Genomic DNA, 20,508 nt, shown 5'->3' on the forward strand with positions numbered 1-20,508 from the left:
AGAGGCAATAGTTTGACCAACAGCTAACTTCTCAACAGCAACAGTGAAAGCCAGGTGACAGTGAAATAACATTTTCTGTGTGCTGAAAGAAAATAAATGCCAATTTAGAATTCTAAACCCAATGGAAATACCTTTTACTGGAGGCAAAATAAAGATATTTTCAGATTAAAAACTGAAAGTTCACCACTAGTATGCCCACACTAAAGGAAGTTATAAAAGATGTTTTTCAGATAGAAGAAAAATGATTTCAGAAGGAAGGTTATAGATGCAGGAGAGAATAAAGAACAACGAAAAACACTGGTAAATATTGTAGGTAAATCTCATGTACACTGAATAAAGAAAATAATGAAAATAATATACTTTGAAATATAAAATGTGTATGTATATAATTTAAAATGCACTACAAAATGAGTATATGAACCTGGAAAAAGTTTGTAAAAGAAGTTAAAGTCTCAAGACCCTTGTATTATTTGGAAGAAAATACTATTAGTTTAGACTCATTGTTCCAGGACGTTGTTAAGATGACTACTAAAGAAATTTTTTTAAACAATTTTTTAAAACAAAGATTTTTCTTTAAATACCCGTTCAATCAAAAATAACAGAAAAAAGGAGAGAAAAGGGAACATGGAACAGGGAGTATAATAGTGCATAAAAAATACTAGACATAAGATGCAGTATTTCAGAAATTACACTAAATGCACATGGCCTAAATACTTTAATTAAATAACCAGTTGTCAACTAAATTAAAAAATATATATGTACTTTTAAAATAAGCAACACATTAAATATCAAGAGATTTTAAAAGTTAAGAATAAAAAGATTGAAAAAACATTCCATTCAAACCTAGGAAGGCCAAGGTAGTTATATTCAATATCAAGTTAAACAAACTTTAAGGTTAAAAGACTTGCTAGAGATAAAAAAGGTGACCTTATAGTGATGAGTAAGTTCCAATTCTTCTAGATGCAATAACTGTATTATATATTACTCAAAAACATATAAAGCAAAAATATTGAGAACTATGAGAAATAGACAAATCCACAAATAAATGAGAGCTTTTAATACTTCTTTCAGTAATTTAAAGAACATGCAGATTTTTTTAAGTAAGAATATAGAAAATGTAAACAAAATAATTAAGAAAATTGGTTTATAAAATAGACATATTTTAGAACAGAACACTACACCTAGCTGCAGAGCCTTTTCTTTTTAAGTATACTTGAAACATTTAGAAATATGTAGTCATGGAAAATTTTAACAGATTTCAAAGGATTGCAACCATACAGAGTATGTTCAGATAATAAAAAATGTACTTCTAACACCTAGAGGTCAAAGAAGAATCATGAATGAAATTAGAAAAAATTTTTAAATAATTAAAATTAAAATACTGTACCTCAAACCTCAAATCTTAGGTGATATAGGTAAATCCATATTTAGGATATTTTGCTTTAAACTAATATATCAGAAAAGGATAAAAGCTAAAATCAGTAAGCTCAATATTCATCTCAGGAATCAAGAGAGAAGAAAACATAGTTAAACCCAGAAAAAGTAGAAGGAAGGAAATCTAAAGAGCTGAAATTAATAAAACAGAAAATACATAATACAATACAATCATATGATCACCAAAGTTGAGTCTGAAAAGACTAATAAAATTGGTACATCCCTAGTGAGATTAATCAGGAAAAAAAAAAAAAGGAAAGAAGGCACAATCAACCAAAATCAAGAATGCAAAAGGAGATCTCACTACCAGGTCTTCAGACACTCTTAAGAGGATGTTACAAACAATTTGATGTCAGTACATTCTAAAGCATAGATGGCACAAGAAGAAATAGAAAAGCTGAATAATCTTATCTTAAATTCTACCAGAGAATAAGAAAAGCAGATATACTTGCCAATTTATTTTGGTAATATAACCAAATTATGATGGTAATATAACCTTTAACCAAATACCAACAAAGAGAATACAAGGGTGAAAATTGAAGACTAGTCTCACTATGAACACAGATCCAAAATTCCCTTTAAAAGCAAACAAAATCCAGAACTGTATTTAAAATTAATCATCATAGCAAACTGAATTTATCATGAAAATGCAAAACAGTTTTAATATTCAAAGTGCAATCAATACATTTCATTAAATTGAAACTTATTAAAGGGGAGAAATCATATAATCTCACATTCAGAAAAGCATTTGATAAGATTGACTATCCATGCATGATTTTTAAAAACTCTTTGCAAACCAGCAGTGAAAGAGAATGAACAGGATATATACCAGTAGCCTACAGAAAATATTATACTCAGTGGTGAGACAAAAAAGCATTTCCTTTGAAACAGAGTAAGGATCATCCCCACTTCCACTCATTGTAATATAGGAACTATCCAGTGCAGTAAAGTAATAAAAGATACCGGAAAGATATAAATAAAACTGTTATTATTTGTTGATACTTTTATTATATATATCAAAAATGTAAAAATCTACAGATCAATTTTTTTAATTAACCAGTATCAGGTTACTAGCCCAAACAAAAAACCCAAAATATTATATTTCTGTATACCAGAAAAAAAGTTAGAAAAGACATTTTTAAAAAGTATATTGCTTACCATAGTATAAAAAATGAAATATTTTAAGAATGAACTTGAAGATGTGTAAGATTTCTGGCAGGAAACTGTAGAAAATCATTCAAAGAAATTAAAGATCTAAATAAACAAGATATATGACTTCCATAGATTGAAACTTCAATATTTTAATGGTGTTATATCTTCCCATATTGATCTGTCAGCAATGTCATTCTATCCAAAGTCCCAAAACACCAGGAATAGCCAAGATACTGTGAAAGAGAACAAGGTAGCAGAACTGGTTTTACTGTATAACAATAATAAAACTTTACTCTGATAAAACTATAGTAATTAAAAGATATTGTGGTATTGGTGCCAGGATGGATGAGATAACTATTCATAGAACAGAATACCCCAGAAACAAATGGAAACATTAATACATGTTTTTTTATTAGGAAAAACAAATGACCTTACTGCAAAACTCTCTGGAACAATCTTTTCAATGAACAGTACTGGGAATATGGAAACAAATACAGTTGAGACACACATACACCTTCATTTCATGTTTTATTAAAAAAATAATAATTTCAGGTAGATTACTGACCTAAATGTGAAAGTTAAAACCAGAAAGCTTATCTTAAACTAGAAGAGAGGAGAACATTGTCATGCCCTTGGTGTACAGAAAGTTTTCTTAGGTCACAAAAGCTCTAAACATGAAGGAAAAGATTGATAAATTTGGTTATTTTAAAAGCCCAAACTTTCAAATAATGAAAGTAAAAGATGCCAAAAGACATTCATAGAGTGAAAAGCAAGACAGTGGGTGAGAGAACATATTTACAACACGTAGCCAACAGAGGGCTTGGTACATTATATCAAAACTCCCACAAATCATTAAGAAAAATATAGAAAACCCAGAGGGAAATGTATGAAAGATTTGAAAAGGGCCTCGACACAAGGTAAAATCCAAATGGCTAAAAAATACATGAAAATATTCTCAACTCATTAGTAATCAAGAAATACAAAATAAAACCACAATAAATACCACTATATACCCACCAGCAAGTCTGATAATAGCAGATGTTGATGAGGGTGTGGAGCAGTGGAAACTCTTAAGTCCTGCTGGGAGTATAAATTGGTACAACTTGGAAACAGTATCCACTGAGCATCTTTGTGATCCAGCAGTTCCTCTTTAGGACCATACCCAGAAAAGTGCACATGTGCACTAGGATCCATTACAGGGATTTTCATAGCGTTATTTATAGTGATGAAAAATTGGAAACATCTGATATTTATTAATAATAAATGAATGATGATATATTCATATAATGGAAAAATAAACAGTTACACGAAGGGATTAAGTCAGCTATAACCAAATATTGGCGATGCATCTTAGAAACATATTAGAAGAAGAAAAAAGCCAACACTGAAAAATAAATATTGTAAGATTCCATGCATATTAAGTTCAAAAACAGGTAGAAGTAAACTGGTTTTTAGGAATGATTATTTATTTGGTGAAACAATTAAGAAAAATTTGGATGGGATCACCATAAAAATCAGGGTAGTAATTTGAGAGGAAGGTAGAGGGATTTGTGATAGGAAAACGGAGTGCCCAGGGGGCTTCCTGGGTTATTGGCAATGAATTTCTTGATCCAGGTGGTGGTTACATAGTTATTTGCTTAAAACTAATTAACATATATTTTGCACTTTTCTGCATTTGGGTTTTTTTTTTTCCATTTAGACAAGATTTAAAAATACATGCACACACACGTATGGATATGCAAACACTCGTGATAAAGATGGATGTCCTTGAGCAGAATGGTGTTGATAAATGGGTGCTGGGCTGTTTGCTTTGGCAGAATGCCTTGCTGATCCTCTTTAATAAGGCTATTCAAGCCTCCCCCATATATATGTGATTACACTCAAACTGTGAGAGGAGAGATCTGTAAACTTTAATCTTGACACATTTCAAATTTTCTGAATTGCCTTAGATCTTATTCTTTAGGGAGAAATGTGTTTTTCATCTCATTTGGTGGTATGACCAAATGGAATTTTTACTGTGACCTTGGGTCAATTTTGTCAGAGAATTATCTGTCACCTTCCTTGGAGTATGTGAAAATTACGTTTTTTCTTATTTCTGTTTTCTCCTCTGCCATCTTCATTTCTGTTTTGTAACTGTGCAGTAGGTTGAATGATACCTTTGAAAACTTGTTTCTGGGTTATCCTTAGCATATCATCCTTGGTTTTCTTTTATGCAAAGGAGAGGGATTCCAATATTTAAATTGGGATTTTATGGTCCCAGGTTTTTAGTATTTTAAGGCTTTTTCATCGTGGCTTTCAATTCTAGTCGCCATATATTTCTAGCCCTTACATTCTGTAACCAAGGTAACGCCCTACTTTCAGCAAGGCACAGTGGAAGTGTACCTTCTGAAATATTATTCCAGGTTGAATATTTTGTGTATCCGGAGACAGTATTCTAAAGATCAATCATCCTCGTAGTAGAAAAACTTTAGTTTAAAATTCCCCATAAGTAAAAGTTTTAAGTATAAAGAAGGTCTTTATTTCTCCCCGATGAAAAGCAAAAACTGCTGTTGCTATAGATATGTACATGCATAGCTTTAGGGAAACCAATGACCAAAATAAAATCCAGCTAAAAAATTAAATTAAAAAATTCCTGGGTAGCTAATGTATTTGTAGGTCAGTGAATCCACATTTGTCTTCAGCAGTGTCAAACACATACAAAGCATTTAAGCTAGTTAAGGTTAAAATACAAAGATAAATGAAATTATAATGTCTGCTATAATGGGGGGAAACAGATATGTATGCAAATACAAAATCTTCAATGAAATCGTATAATAAAAAAATATTTAAGTCATTAGAGGAGCAAACAATTGATCTGACATGCAAGTAGAGTTGGCTATGAAGATAAATTTTAAAAATATAATTGGGATGTAAATTCTGTCTCTAAAATGGCTTGTTGGTTATCAGAAAGCTCAAAAGTTATTTTTTTCTTCCAACTTACTTTATGGAAATTTTAAAACCTACTCAGATGTAGAGATAATGTAGTACATCATTTAAGAAAACTTGAAATTAATGAATATTTGAAGCCCTTTTTAAAAGCATGACTTTTATAGTTCAGAAAGTTATATATTTATTAACTACACTAGAAAAATAGCATCTCTACAAATATGAATCTAAATATACTGTGGTATAGTTTGAAATTTACTAATACATCTTTACTTTGCAATAACTTTGTATTCTGACTCCATTAGTGGATATATTTTAACTTTACATAACAGATTTTTAATTTGAAACAACGTGAGATAGTTTCTAGTATTGCCTTTTAAACATGAGCATAATATCTGGATAACAGTAGAATGATAGTGCCTGTCTTCAGAGCTGAAAATCAATTTGGTAAGTGCTGCCAGACATTGTTAAAGGTGACATAATTTCAACTGGAAATATGGGAAAAAAAGTTTTTAAGTATTTAAGCTCAACTGTCAGATACTTCCTTTTGAGACTCAAATCTTCAAAGGTGTGTGTTATCTAAATCTTGCATTTTCTTGGTTTCTTAATAATTCTTCTTAATGGATTGCTTATACAGAACTCCTATTTAATCTCAACTTTTGGTTATTTTGTTCACATTCTTCTTTAGATGCTATTAAACTACAGCTGGTTGAAGCAGGTCTGGTAGAATGTCTACTAGAGATCGTTCAGCAGAAGGTGGATAGTGACAAAGAGGATGATATTGCTGAGCTCAAAACAGCATCAGATCTAATGGTTTTATTACTTCTTGGAGGTGAGTTGTATGATGCCAACCACAGAACGTGGTGTCAGATTTTTTTAAATTTATTTTCTCTTTTGTAAACACTACAATATATATATTAGGCATTTTCTCATTTTCCTGTCTCATTTAATCTTGTTGATGTGATGATTTTGAAAGTTTAAATACACCAGAGACAGAACCAATAACCTGGAAAAGAGGACTTTTCACTATCTCCCACTATTTGTAGAGCTGTCATGTAGGAGAGACAGCTATGGCACCAAAAGATAAAAACCAGATGGCTACTTGGGACTTAAACTAGAAAAATTATAAACTCTCTTGTCCTATCGCTACTCAAAGGTAGTAAAAAGAGTTAGTACTTTTCTCTTTATGAATTAATAGTTTGTGAGTATGCACTTCCCCTCTTGGATATTCACTTAAGACTATGGACTTATTACTTCTAATTATTTCCCTCTCAAATTGTTTCATTTATCTCCAGATGAATCCATGCAGAAGTTATTTGAAGGAGGAAAAGGTAATGTGTTTCAAAGGGTGCTGTCCTGGATTCCATCAAATAACCACCAGCTACAGCTTGCTGGAGCATTGGCAATTGCAAATTTTGCCAGAAATGGTAAGCATATTATTTCATCCTTTTTAAATCAGATGTTTCGCTTTGCCATTACATGCACTAAAACTGAAGCAGTTCAGAAGTATGGGTAGTGTGTGTGTACTACTACCTTCATTTTTCAGGGATCTGCAAATACAGTGATTTGCATAACAAATTACATATTTTATGCAATTCAGCTAAGTTCTAATAGTTCATGAGCAGTGATCATGAAGTCCTTCTTTGAATACTGTGCACTTCAGAGACTGGTAAACTTGAGTCCCATTCTAATATACGTATGCTCTGGGAGGATGTGCTCTCTTGCCTGGTGATTAAATATTGGATTTAATAATATGAATATTCATGTAGGTAGGTTATTAATACTTTTATGCCTATAAAGTATGGGTAATCCACAGAGGTAGGGTATAAAATTGAATTTAGTTTAATATTTCTAAGGCACCAGACCTCCAATGTTCATTTTTGAAGTCTGGCACTCCCATTCAGTCTAGAAACTAATTTTTACATGGTGTCTAGGAAATGTGGATTATTTTTGCTTTAGTTTGATTTTATTTAATATGACCTGTTGTTACAGTATAATGGATGACTGACTCCATTCTTACTCCCTTCTTTTTGGGACTCTCATTAGCTCTTTAATGATGGGATTAAGACTGGCTAAATATTGATAATTATTGAAGCTAACTGTGGGGTATATAGTGGTTTGATAATCATATTCTCTCTGCTTTATAAATGTTTGAAAATTTTATCATTGAAAAATAATTCAAGTACCAGCCATCAAAATAAAATGTAGAGTACTGTCCCCCATAACCTTAGCAAAACTTAGGCATACTTCACTATAAATGAAAACTGTTGGTAGACTCTTTAAGCATGTGGTTTTTCCTTATCTTCTGATATATTCTCAGGCTCTAAGCTGGAGATTTTTTTCTGACCATTTTTCTGATTTTTTAATTTTTGTATGTTTTAAGAATCTTATAACCAGACTTTTCACTGAGTTAAAAATCTCTTAAGTCTGATGGAAAAAGAGTTGGAATTCATTTTATTTTCTTATAGATCCATTTTCCCTAGTGTAGATAATAGGCAGACATCATTATTATATTCCCAAATACTTACTTATATTTGTAAAGAGGAAGAAAAATGCTTTTGTTTTATCAGATGGAAATTGTATCCATATGGTAGAAAATGGAATTGTAGAAAAACTGATGGATTTATTGGACAGACATGTAGAAGATGGAAATGTAACTGTACAGCATGCAGCACTAAGTGCCCTCAGAAACCTGGCCATTCCAGGTAAGACTTAAGAATGGGAGGCAACTATGTATGAAATAAAATTTGTTTGGGGAAGATAGTTTTTTTGTGATTTGTGGACTTGGCCTGATGAAGTAATGAAAAAAAGTATTCAAATTGTTTACATTTTTCTTACTAATAAATGGAGATTATATGTTAAATAAGTTTTTTGAGACTATATAAGTATAATCATTGCCTTTGTTCATATCATTCATATACTATTACCTTTGTGAACTCCTAGATTTTCATATTGTGTAGTTAAGCTTTTTAAAGGATCTTCAGTTGAGGTAAGATAACGGTATCAATTAACAGAGTCCCCTAAAGAATGACTTTTAAGGTTTTTTTTTTCCCTACATGCAGACATATAATATTTAAAATAGCCTTAATGTGTCTTCTTGGATTAAAGGCTTATGAGCCCTAAAATCACATTATGATGGAAAATTATAGAGGAGATAATTAAAACTGTTCTTTTATTCTATGTTCTGAAAATAGATTTCTGATTGGGTGAAATAGTATAACTATATACAATCTATAAGAAATCAATTTCACACAGCAGTTTAATATTGTTTATTAACTTCTGTTTTAATACATTTAGGTCAAGGATAGATGTAAAAAGAAACTTTTAAAGTTGAAGAATTGTGCTTTTAGTAAATAAGAAGACAACATTGTCAGATTGCCTTTACAAATTATTTAAGTCTTTTGGAGGTTAGGTTTAAAAAGCCAGTAAGTATAATTTTGTATGTTATGCTCCAGTGACAAACAATAGTTACCTCCCAGACCCCTCAACCCTGAATCTCATTCTTAAAATTCACAGAAAAGTAATGGTTGTTTAAATAGAAAAATATAACATCAGGCCTCAGAGACAGAAAGACACTCAATAATGTGTATTGAATGATTATCATTAAGAATGCTGACACCAGTAGAAGGAGGGACATAATAAAGATTAGAGCAGAAATAAATAAAATCGAGAAGAGTAAAACAACAGAAAGAATCAGTGAAAGCAGGAGCTGGTTCTTTGAAAAAATAAACAAAATAGATAAATCTCTAGCCAGACTTATTAAGAAAAAAAGAGAGTCTACACAAATAAACAGAATCAGAAATGAGAAAGGAAAAATCACTACGGACACCACAGAAAAACAAAGAATTATGAGAGAAAACTATGAAAAATTATATGCTAGCAAACTGGACACCCTAGAAGAAATAGACAACTTTCTAGAAAAATACAACCTTCCAAGGCTGACCCAGGAAGAAACAAAAAATCTGAATAGACCAATTACCAGCAAGGAAATTGAATTGGTAATCATAAAACTACCTAAGAAAAAACCCCTGCACCGGATGGTTTCACTGCTGAATTTTATCAAACATTTAGTGAAGACCTAATACTTATCCTCCTCAAAGTTTTCCAAAAAGTAGAAGAGGAGGGACTACTCCCAAACTCATTCTGTGAGGCCAGCATCACTCTAATACCAAAACCAGACAAAGACACCACAAAAAAAGAAAATTACAGACCAATATCCCTGATGAACACAGATGCAAAAATACTCAACAAAATATTAGCAAACCAAATTCAAAAATACATCAAAAAGATCATTCATCATGATCAAGGAGGATTTATTCCAGGGATGCAAGGATGGTACAACATTCAAAAATCCATCAACATCATCAACCACATCAACAGAAAGAAGGACAAAAACCACATGATCATCTCCATAGATGCTGAAAAAGCATTCGACAAAATTCAACATCCATTCATGATAAAAACTCTCAACAAAATGGGTATAGAGGGCAAGTACCTCAATAGAATAAAGGCCATATATGACAAACCTACAGCCAACATTATACTTAACAGCGAGAAGCTGAAAGCATTGCCTTTAAGATTGGGAACAAGATAAGGATGCCCACTCTCCCCACTTCTATTCAACATAGTACTGGAGGTCCTAACCACAGCAATCAGACAACACAGAGAAATAAAAGATATCCAGATTGGTAAGGAAGAAGTCAAACTGTCCCCGTTTGCAGATGACATGATATTGTACATAAAAAAAAACCCTAAAGGATCCACTCCAAAACTACTAGATATAATATCTGAATTCAGCAAAGTTGGAGGATACAAAATCAGTACCCAGAAATCTGTTGCATTCCTATACACTAGCAGTGAACTAGTAGAAAGAAAAGTCAGGAAAACAATTCCATTCACAATTGCATCAAAAAGAATAAAATAGCTAGGAATAAACCTAACCAAGGAGGTGAAAGACCTATACTCTGAAAATTACAAGACACTCATGAGAGAAATTAAGCAAGAAATGGAAACACATCCCGTGCTCATGGATAAGAGGAATTAATATTGTCAAAATGGCCATCCTGCCTAAAGCAATCTACAGATTCAGTACAATCCCTGTCAAAATACCAACAGCATTCATCAATGAACGAGAGCAAATAGTTCTAAAATTCATATGGAACCACAAAAGTCCCCGAATAGCCAAAGCAATCCTGAGAAAGAAGAATAAAGGTGGGGGAATTACGCTCCCCAACTTCAAGTTCTACTACAAAGATACAGTAATCAAGACAATTTGGTACTGGCACAAGAACAGACCCACAGACCAATGGAACAGACTAGAGAGCCCAGATATAGACCCAAGCATATATGGTCAATTAATATTCGATAAAGGAACCATGGATATACAATGGGGAAATGACAGCCTCATCAACAACTGGTGTTGGCAAAACTGGACAGCTACATGCAAGAGAATGAAACTGGACCATTGTCTAACCCCATACACAAAAGTAAACTCAAAATGGATCAAAGACCTGAATGTAAGTCATGAAACCATAAAACTCTTAGAAGAAAATATAGGCAAAAATCTCCTGAATATAAATATGAGCAACTTTTTCCTGAAGGCATCTCCTTGGGCAAGGGAAACAAAATAAAAAATGAACAAATGGGACTACATCATGCTTAAAAGCTAAGGACACCATCAGCAGAACAAAAAGGCATCCTACAGTATGGGAGAATATATTTGTAAATGACATATCCGACAAGGGGTTAACATCCAAAATATATAAAGGACTCACATGCCTCAACACCCAAAAAGCAAATAACGCTATTAAAAAATGGGTGGAGGATATTAATAGACTCTCCAAAGAAAAGATTCAGATGGCCAACAGGCACATGAAAAGATGCTCCACATCACTAATTATCAGGGAAATGCAAATTAAAACCACAATGAGATATCACCTCACACCAGTTAGGATGGCCAACATAGAAAAGACTAGAAACAACAAATGCTGGCAAGGGTGCAGAGAAAGGGGAACCCTCCTACACTGCTGGTGGGAATGTAAAATAGTTCAACCATTTGGAAAGCAGTATGGAGGTTCCTCAAAAAACTAAAAATAGAAATACCATTTGACCCAGTAATTTTGCTCCTAGGAATTTACCCTAAAAATGCAAGATCCCAGTTTCAAAAAGTCATATGCACCCCTATGTTTATCACAGCACTATTTACAATAGCCAAGAAATGGAAGCAACCTAAGTGTCCATTAGTAGATGAATGGATAAAAAAGATGTATATATACTCAATGGAATATTATTCAGCCATAAGAAGAAAACAAATCCTACTATTTGCAACAACATGGTTGGAGCTAAAGGGTATTATGCTCAGTGAAATAAGCCAGGCAGAGAAAGACAAGTACCAAATGATGTCACTCATCTGTGGAGTATAAGAACAAAGCAAAAACTGAAGGAACAGAACAGCATCAGACTCACAGAACCCAGGAATGGACTAACAGTTGCCAAGGGAAGGGAACTGGAAAGGATGGGTGAGAAGGGAGGGAGAAGGGGAATAAAGGGCATTACGATTAGCACATATAACATGGGGGGGGGGGCATGGGGAAGGCAGTATAGCACAAAGACAGTAGTGACTCTATAGCATGTTACTACGCAGATGGACAGTGACTGTAATGGGATATGTGGTGGGGACTTGAGAATGGGGGGAATCTAGTAACCACAATGTTACTGATGTGATTGTATATTAATGTTACCCAAAAAAAAGAATACTGACACCATTTTAACCATATTCTCTCTATATCTCTTTCTTTCCAGTTGTAAATAAAGCAAAGATGTTATCATCTGGGGTCACAGAGGCAGTTTTGAAATTTCTGAAATCTGAGATGCCCCCAGTTCAGTTCAAGCTTTTGGGAACATTAAGAATGTTAATAGATGCACAAGGTATGAGAAGTATTTCCCAAGGTGCATTCTTGTTGTGATAGTCTTCATGTGCCTCTAGGTGAAAAACGACTTGCTTTTACTTTTCAGAAATATGTAATCATAAAGACAAATAGCAAATAAATGACAAAAAAGATACTGGTTTTGGAACCCCATTCATTAATTCCCATGCTTGTTGTAATTGAGTTTAAATGGAAATTACCCTGCATCTCTCTTCATTAGCACATATAATCCTGGCTTTAGGGTGGTTTATTAGCAGTTCCTAGAAGGTTTTTAATGTTTTAGCATTCCATACCCATTTTTACCTTGTGTTCAAAATCATCACTTCAGTACAATGATAGAATTTTTAAAAATTCTTTTTGCAAATAGGGAGATCATTTCTCTGTTTACAAAAACAGCAGTGAAAAATCACTCTTTGGAATGAATTATGTTTATTTACTTGTTTCTAAATTCTAAACCTTTCTTTGTATTGATTCCTTAGAGTCCTTGTAAAAACCTTTTGTAACAGTTTGCCAGAGTACAGATGGACTAGCAGGCTGAACCAAAAGAGTATGAAGTTGTTTTTGTATTTTTGTATTTTGTATGAAAGTCCATAGCTTTTTAAAAAAGGCATCAGGTACTGGATATTTTCAGTTCTTGCTTTAACAAAATTGTTATATTGTGTTTTTTTAGACATTTAATTCTCCTTCACATTCTTTACATCTTTACCAATTATTGCAGTTGATTGCCTATAGGTTATTTCAGTGATTGATTCCTCTGTGTTTGCCTTCTTTCCTATAGCAGAAGCTGCTGAACAACTGGGAAAGAATGTTAAATTAGTGGAGCGTTTGGTGGAATGGTGTGAAGCCAAAGATCATGCTGGTGTAATGGGGGAGTCAAACAGACTGCTCTCTGCCCTCATACGACACAGTAAATCAAAAGTGAGTTCCAGAGGAAACCGTTCACTGAAAAACAGTCGAGTGGCCTTTTTGGAAACCCAATATCATAGATCCTACATCATAAGCTTGCATATCTATGTATTAAGTATAAATATATTAATCAACAGTTCTATAAAAACACTTGAAGATTGAGCCTCTTTTATTTAGTTCTATTCCAGAATAGTTAAGAGTAAGGCTTTGGAATCAGAGATGAGTTGAGATTTTGTCTCCACTATGTACTTGGTCAAGTGTCTTCACATTTCATCTTAATATGTAGAAACTTCTATAATACCTACATGTCAGTGTTGTGAGGCTGACTCAGTAAGATAGCATGCATGAACAGAGTGCTCAGCTGCTACCTGGAACATAGTAAGCACCCAGTAAATAGAGGTTGCTGCTTTTATTATTCTTGCACCACCACCACCACCAGCCGCATTAGGCACTGACCCAGCTAACTACTGATATTTAGAAGTTAAATGATGTGTAGATAGTATATGATACCCAGAACTCACAAAACTGAATGAAATCTGTTCTTGTGCAGTGTCCAACCCAGTATGTTAGGCATGTAGTCAATAACCTGTATGTATTTGTGGAGTGAGTGAATAAATGAATGAACAAATGAAACTGTTTTAAAGGTCAGAATGATGGGAACCCAGACCAGCAGTTCAGCAGCTGATTTAATATCCAGATTATATTCCTTTTATTTTTCATAACTTCTTTTCTCAGGTGAGCCTTTTGACCATCTCACTTGTATACAACTGTAGTAGTGATTGTATATGAGAGGAAAGACAGTTTAGAAGTAATATCCACCTGCTATTCATTTATTTGTAGAACAGATCAAAAGAAGACAACAAGAGATAACACTTAAAAGTAAAGGTGGTTGTTGACTTGTGTTAATCTCTTTCATGTAAATAATTGACTTCATAATAGCTACCCCCAGCTGGTTGGCCATGGGAATGTTCCTCCCCATCAGATGCTGCTCTTGGGATCTTTCCTTGAGGCAAAAGCAAGTGTTAAATGTTAACCAGAACCTCCCCATTACCCATAATGCTATCATAAAAATTTGAAAAGAACTTTTTTGTTGTTATTCAAAGTTTAATTCTCTTCTGTTGTTCCTCTGGTAAGTCCATATTTGGGGCAATGGCACTTTGATTTCTTTGATTTTGGTAGCTTCTGAGACCCTTTTCCTTGATGTGAACTGCAATGGTCTTTTTCACTTAGGTAATGTAAGTTGTCAACTTTTGATGAATTTATTTAAAGCTAAAAGCTTTTTCCCTTTCCATCTGTGAAGAAAAAAAATTATGGTTAAATGTGATGACTCAGACAGGACACTGTCAGAAAACCACTCAATTTAACAATGAATTGATTGACTATAATGCAGTTTCTTTGTTTAAAATTAAAGTTTATAATTCTGTGATATTTATTTATCACAGGATGTAATTAAAACCATTGTACAGAGCAGTGGCATCAAGCATCTAGTTACCATGGCAACTAGTGAACATGTAATAATGCAGAATGAAGCCCTTGTTGCTTTGGCACTAATAGCAGCTTTAGAATTGGGTAAGTACCCCGGTGTCAAACTTATTTTCTCCTATTTTTATCTTGGATGAAAGGAAGCACAGGAATGGACTAGAAGTCAGACAAAACCTTGACTAGAAGCATTTTGCCAGTGTGTGTCTACCTATATCTTAAGTATATGGAAAATCATATTTGTAGTTTGTCACCACAGCTGTGCCTTTTGGTTGTGCTTTTGGTAACATTTTAAGGCGATGCTTCAACGTTAGTTTCATACTTAAATGTTATCTCAAGTTATAGACACTTGAGGAATACAGAAAACATTCCTCACAGAGAATGAAAATATTTAGAATATTATTTAGAATACAACAGCAATTTTAGAATTTGCTGCTGTTCCATTTCTTCCATCTCTGTACTGATTCTCCTGCTACTTCCGATCACCATAGTTTCTTAGTTTTTCATAGTTATAGCCTTCCCTGCATTCTAAGTTCTCATGTGTGTCACTCTTTTGTGTGTTTTACATTCAGAATTCCCCAAAAGCACAGTTTAAGTAATTCAGTTAGTTTCTGTCTGGCATATAGCATCCCTGTTGATCAGAATTCTTCATGCGAAGCTGGCTCATAGGCACCTAACTTATGGGTAGCAGCATTTGTTTTAGGAACCAGTCTCATGTACGCAGCTGGGGACAATCAGTTACATGGCCTGTGATGAAGGCCTGAGGCTGCCTTACACAAAGTAGCATGGTAGACTCAATAAGTATGCCCTATCCAGTTCAAAGCCATCTGAGTAAATGCTGTTAGCTGATCTCCTCTTGATTCCCACTCATGATTTATGTCCAGAATTCTCACACTGGGACAAGTGGACCCAACAACCCCTGTTCTAGGGGAGAAGCCTTATCTTCCTCCAGTATCAGATTTACTCACATTTTGGGTATGAGAGACTTGCATTTTTGTCCTTTTAAAACAAAAAGTCATGAATGTAAGCAGGATAGAAAATTTTCTTGAATTTTAAAGATAAAAGATGTCAAGACTTCAAGAAATGTATGCTACTCTCAGTGATTTTGGTCTATAATTAGATATGCCATGGAGGTTAGTTTGATTCCTGGCCTAGCCTGTGATTTCCCACATGGTTGGAGTAGATGGTATGAGTCAGTCTAGAAGTCCAGATGCCTTTCAGGGAGGAAGCTGTGAGGAAGGAGTGGGAGTCAGTGAGGACTTTGAATACCAAACTAGATTCATGGCCTGATTTTAAATGGATTGAAGTGATGGATCAATTTCAGAATATCCTTGACTTACCAGCCTGGGATGAATCTGGTTTTGTGCCAATATTTTCCAAACAAACTAATTTTGTCAACTTCCTGATGGCTGAGCATATGCCTCTGTCTGCTCACCTTGCCACAGAACTGTATAAAAGGATAATACACCCTTTTTTTTTTTATTGTTATCTAGTGTTTCTTAGGCTCCTTGACTTTTAAGATGTAAAACTAGACCCATACTATACAATGTACTTTGAAAACTGTCTCTTTTCAGCCTTGTTTTCTTACAAGCTATTTGATATTAAGAAATTGTCATTTAAAATTTTTGTATGAAAATTGTATTAAAGCAACATGTTTAAGCCTTTTTAAAGTTAATTGTAGATTCACATGTAGATGTAAAAAATACTAATATTACAGAGATCCCTATATACTTTGCCCAGCTTCTCCCAGTGGTAACATTTTTCAAAACTATAAATAGTATAGTATTTCAACCATTGGTATAATTTACTGATCTTATTCAGATTTCCCCAGTTTTACTTGTATTCATTTGTATGTATGTTAAGTTCTATATAGTTTTATTACATGAAAAGATGTTACATGTGTAGTTTTGTGTATCAACTACCACAGTCAAGATACCTAGCATAGATCTACCACCACAACAATCTCTCCGTTTATACCTACCTACTTCCCACTCTGCTTCTCCCTGGAAACCACCTCATTTCTAAAATTTTTTATTTAAAAAATTCTATGTAAATGGAATCATATGGTATGTGACCTTGTGGAATTAACTCCTCTAACTAAGTATTATTTCCTTAAGAGTCATCTGATCTGTTGATCAATTTTTTTTTTTATGGCTGAATAGTGTTCCATGATAGGTAGGTGCCACAGCTTAACCATTCACTTGTTGAAGGACATTTGGGCTGTTTCCAATTTAGGGTTTATAAAAATAAAGCTGCTTTGAGCATTAATGTGTAGGTTTTTAAGTGAACATAAATTTTCATTTCTCTGGATAAATGCACAGGAGTGCACTTGCTGGGTTGGATGGGAAGTGCATGTTTAATTTTTTAAGAAATTGTCTAGCTGTTTTCCAGAGTGGCTGTACCATTTTACATTCTCACCAGCACTGTAGAAGTGATCTGGCTTTCTCCACATCCTTACCATCACTTGGTGTTGTCACTATTTTTTATTTCAGCCATTCTGATAGCTATGTAGTGATAGTTTATGTGGTTTTAATTTTTATTTTTCTAATGATAATGATATTGATGGTGAACATTTTTTCATGTGCTTATTTGCCATCTGTATATATTCTTTGGTGAAATGCGTATATATAATTTTTTTTAACTATTGAGCTTTGAGAATTCTTTAGTTTTACATTTCACACTTAAGTCTGTGATCCATTTTGAGTTAATATTTGTATAAGGTATGTGGTTTAGGTCAGGGTTCCTTATTTTGCCTATGGATGTACAATCACCACCTATCTGGCATTTGTTGAAGAGGCTGTCTTTCCTCTATGGAATTGGTTTTGTACCTTTGTCAAAGATTAGTTGAGCATATTTGTATGGGTCTGTTTCTGAATTCTATTTCTATTCAGTTCTATGATCTGTGTGTCTATCCACCAATACCACAGTCTTGATATCTGTGACCCTTAATATTAAATAGAAGAATTCCTCCTACTTCATTCTTCAAGATTGTTTACTTCTTCTAGGACCTATGGTTTTCCATAGAAATCTCAGTATAAACTTATCTGTTTTTTATTGGAAATCCTACTGGGATTTTGATAGGAATTTCATTGAGTCTTTCTTAAAAATGCATACTACAATACATATCGAGGAAATTATATGATTTATAAGATTTGCTCTAAAATAATTTGGGATGGATTGAGAATAGGAGAATAAGACTGGAAAAAGAAGAAACAAGGTTGTCCATGATAATTTTTTAAGTTGATAGTAATACATAGTGTATCCTTATATCATCTTTTCTGCTTTTGTATTTATTTAACATTTTCATAATAAAGATGTTTAATTGCCTCATATTAAAAGGAATGCCTTAATAATGAATTTTATGCCAAAATGCCTGAAATGTCTGCTGAAATTTAGTTCTACCTACTTTTTTAACAAGGTCTCAGTGTTATATATCTAGGTCCTTATTATTTGTCAGACCTTTTGGAGGGTTTCACATGGTGAACTTCTAGAAAGGGAAGCAGTATTTAGCCAGATTGTTCCAGTTTCATACACAGTGGATGTAATTGATGCTTTGTTTCATATTCTAGGCACTGCAGAAAAAGATCTAGAAAGTGCTAAACTTGTACAGATTTTACACAGACTGCTAGCAGATGACAGAAGTGCTCCTGAAATCAAATATAATTCCATGGTCCTGATCTGTGCTCTCATGGGATCTGGTAAGGACCTCATCTATCATTTTGATGTCCATAAACATGTGATTGACATTATTAAATAGAATAATAGTAAATGGTGGCTTTGGGTTTAAAAGCATTAGAAATTAGTTTATGGAGGCTATAGGATTATTTTCACATTGAAAATATTTCCAAAAGATTCTTACTAATAATAAAAAGTAATAACATAATAAATTAATAAGTGTAACATTTACACTTAATAATAAAAAGTCTAACATAGCAGAAATGTGAAAGTCAGTGTTAAAAAAGTAATACCTGTAAGTTTCATCAACCCTATTTTATATAAAGAACAAGTTCTGATTTTGTAAGCCATGATATTAGCTAAAACATTTGTTCAGGAAATCATTGGCATATCTTTGTACATGTTCCATGAATACTTAAAAAGAATGTATATTCTGCTGTTACTGGGTAGAATGTTCTTTAAATATCAGATCCTTTTGGTTGGCTGTGTTGTTGAGGTTTTTATATTCTTGCTGATTTTCTAATTGTTCTGTGAGTTGTTGAGAGAAGGGTGGTAAAGTCTCCAACTATAATGGTGGATTTGTCTATATCCCCTTTCAGTTCTATCAGTTTTTCCTTTGCATATTTTGTAGCTCTGTTGGTAGGAACATATACACCTTTAGGATCACTGTGCCTTACTGGTAGACTGATCTTTCTATCATTATGTAATATTATTCTCTGTCTCTGCTAATTTTCTTTGCTCTAAAGTCTACTTTATCTGATATTAATATAGCCACTCCTACTTTCTTTGGAATAACATTGGATGAGCTATTCCCATCATTTTAGTTTCAGTCTTTTATATCATTATATTTGAAGTGTAGACAGCATATTATTGGGTCATTTGAACCCACTCTGTTAATTCCTTCTAACTGGTGTGTTTGGACCATTTACATTTAATGTAATGACTGATAATTATTTATCTGCTGTTTCATTTTTTGCTTTCTGTTTCTCTTTCTTTCTGACTTACTGTTGGTTGCTTGAACATTGTATTTGGTACTTTACCTCATATAAAATAATTGCCTCAGATATTTTCTCTACATATTTAGAACCATATTAGACACTTACAATTTGTTTCTGGGATTTAATTTTTTATATTGAGATACATAAAATACACAAATCTTAGTGTGCAGCATGATGAATTTCGACATGTATATACACTCATGTAACCATTGCCCAGATCAAGATATTAAACATTTTAATTTTTTTTCCCATTCACCCATTTCTCCCCCAACCATGGCAACCACCAATGTGTTCTGTATTCAGATATATTTAGATTTTGTTTTCAGATTGCACATATAAGTGAAATCATATGGTATTTGTCTTTCTCCACCTGGCTTATTTCATTTAGCATAATATCCCCTAAATCCCCCATTCATGTTGTCACAAATGGCAGATTTCTTTTTTTTTTTTATGGCTGAGTAATATATTCCATTGTATATATTTGTCAAATATTTTTTGTCCATTCATCTATTGGTAGACATTTAGGTTGTTCCCATATTTTGGCTATTGTAAGTAATTCTATGATAAGTGTAGGAGTGCAGATTATGGATTTTGTTTTCTTCAGGTAAATTCCCAGAAGTGGAATTGCTGGGTCATATTTCTAGTTTTTTGGGAAACTGCAATACTGACTTCCATAGTGGCTGCACCACTTTGCAATCCCACCACCAGTGTACAAGGGTTCCCTTTTCTCCACATCCTCACCAACATTTATTTCTTATCTTGTTAATGTTAGCCGTTCAGACTGGTGTGAGGTAATATGTCATTGTGATTTTGATCTGCATTTTCCTGATGATTACTGATGTTGAGCATATTTTCATGCATCTTTTGGCCACCTGTATGTCTTCTTCTGAAAAATGTCCATTTAGGTTGTCCATTTTTTAATCAGATTATTTGTTTTATTTTGTGTGAGTTGTATGAGTTCTTTATATATTTTAGATATTGGCCTCTCATCAGATATATTATTTGCAAACGTA

General features: G+C 33.3%; 1 protein-coding gene across 6 annotated transcripts in view; it reads left to right on the forward strand.

Annotated features, from left to right (window-relative positions):
• The window catches only part of RAP1GDS1 (Rap1 GTPase-GDP dissociation stimulator 1), a 161,464-nt gene that overhangs the window by 127,654 nt on the left and 13,302 nt on the right, over window positions 1-20,508 (forward strand). For 4 of the 6 annotated variants that reach the window (XM_036914066.2, XM_036914069.2, XM_057502466.1 and 1 more), the window contains 7 exons: window positions 6,200-6,343; window positions 6,807-6,938; window positions 8,082-8,216; window positions 12,313-12,438; window positions 13,216-13,355; window positions 14,786-14,912; window positions 18,392-18,520. In XM_036914066.2, the coding sequence (XP_036769961.2) occupies window positions 6,200-6,343; window positions 6,807-6,938; window positions 8,082-8,216; window positions 12,313-12,438; window positions 13,216-13,355; window positions 14,786-14,912; window positions 18,392-18,520 (933 nt within the window). The remainder of the gene's footprint in view (window positions 1-6,199; window positions 6,344-6,806; window positions 6,939-8,081; window positions 8,217-12,312; window positions 12,439-13,215; window positions 13,356-14,785; window positions 14,913-18,391; window positions 18,521-20,508) is intronic. The other 2 variants (XM_036914067.2, XM_036914070.2) reach the window with 1 other exon arrangement.

This window comes from Manis pentadactyla, chromosome 5, assembly GCF_030020395.1.
Source record: "Manis pentadactyla isolate mManPen7 chromosome 5, mManPen7.hap1, whole genome shotgun sequence".
NCBI classification, from domain to species: domain Eukaryota; kingdom Metazoa; phylum Chordata; class Mammalia; order Pholidota; family Manidae; genus Manis; species Manis pentadactyla.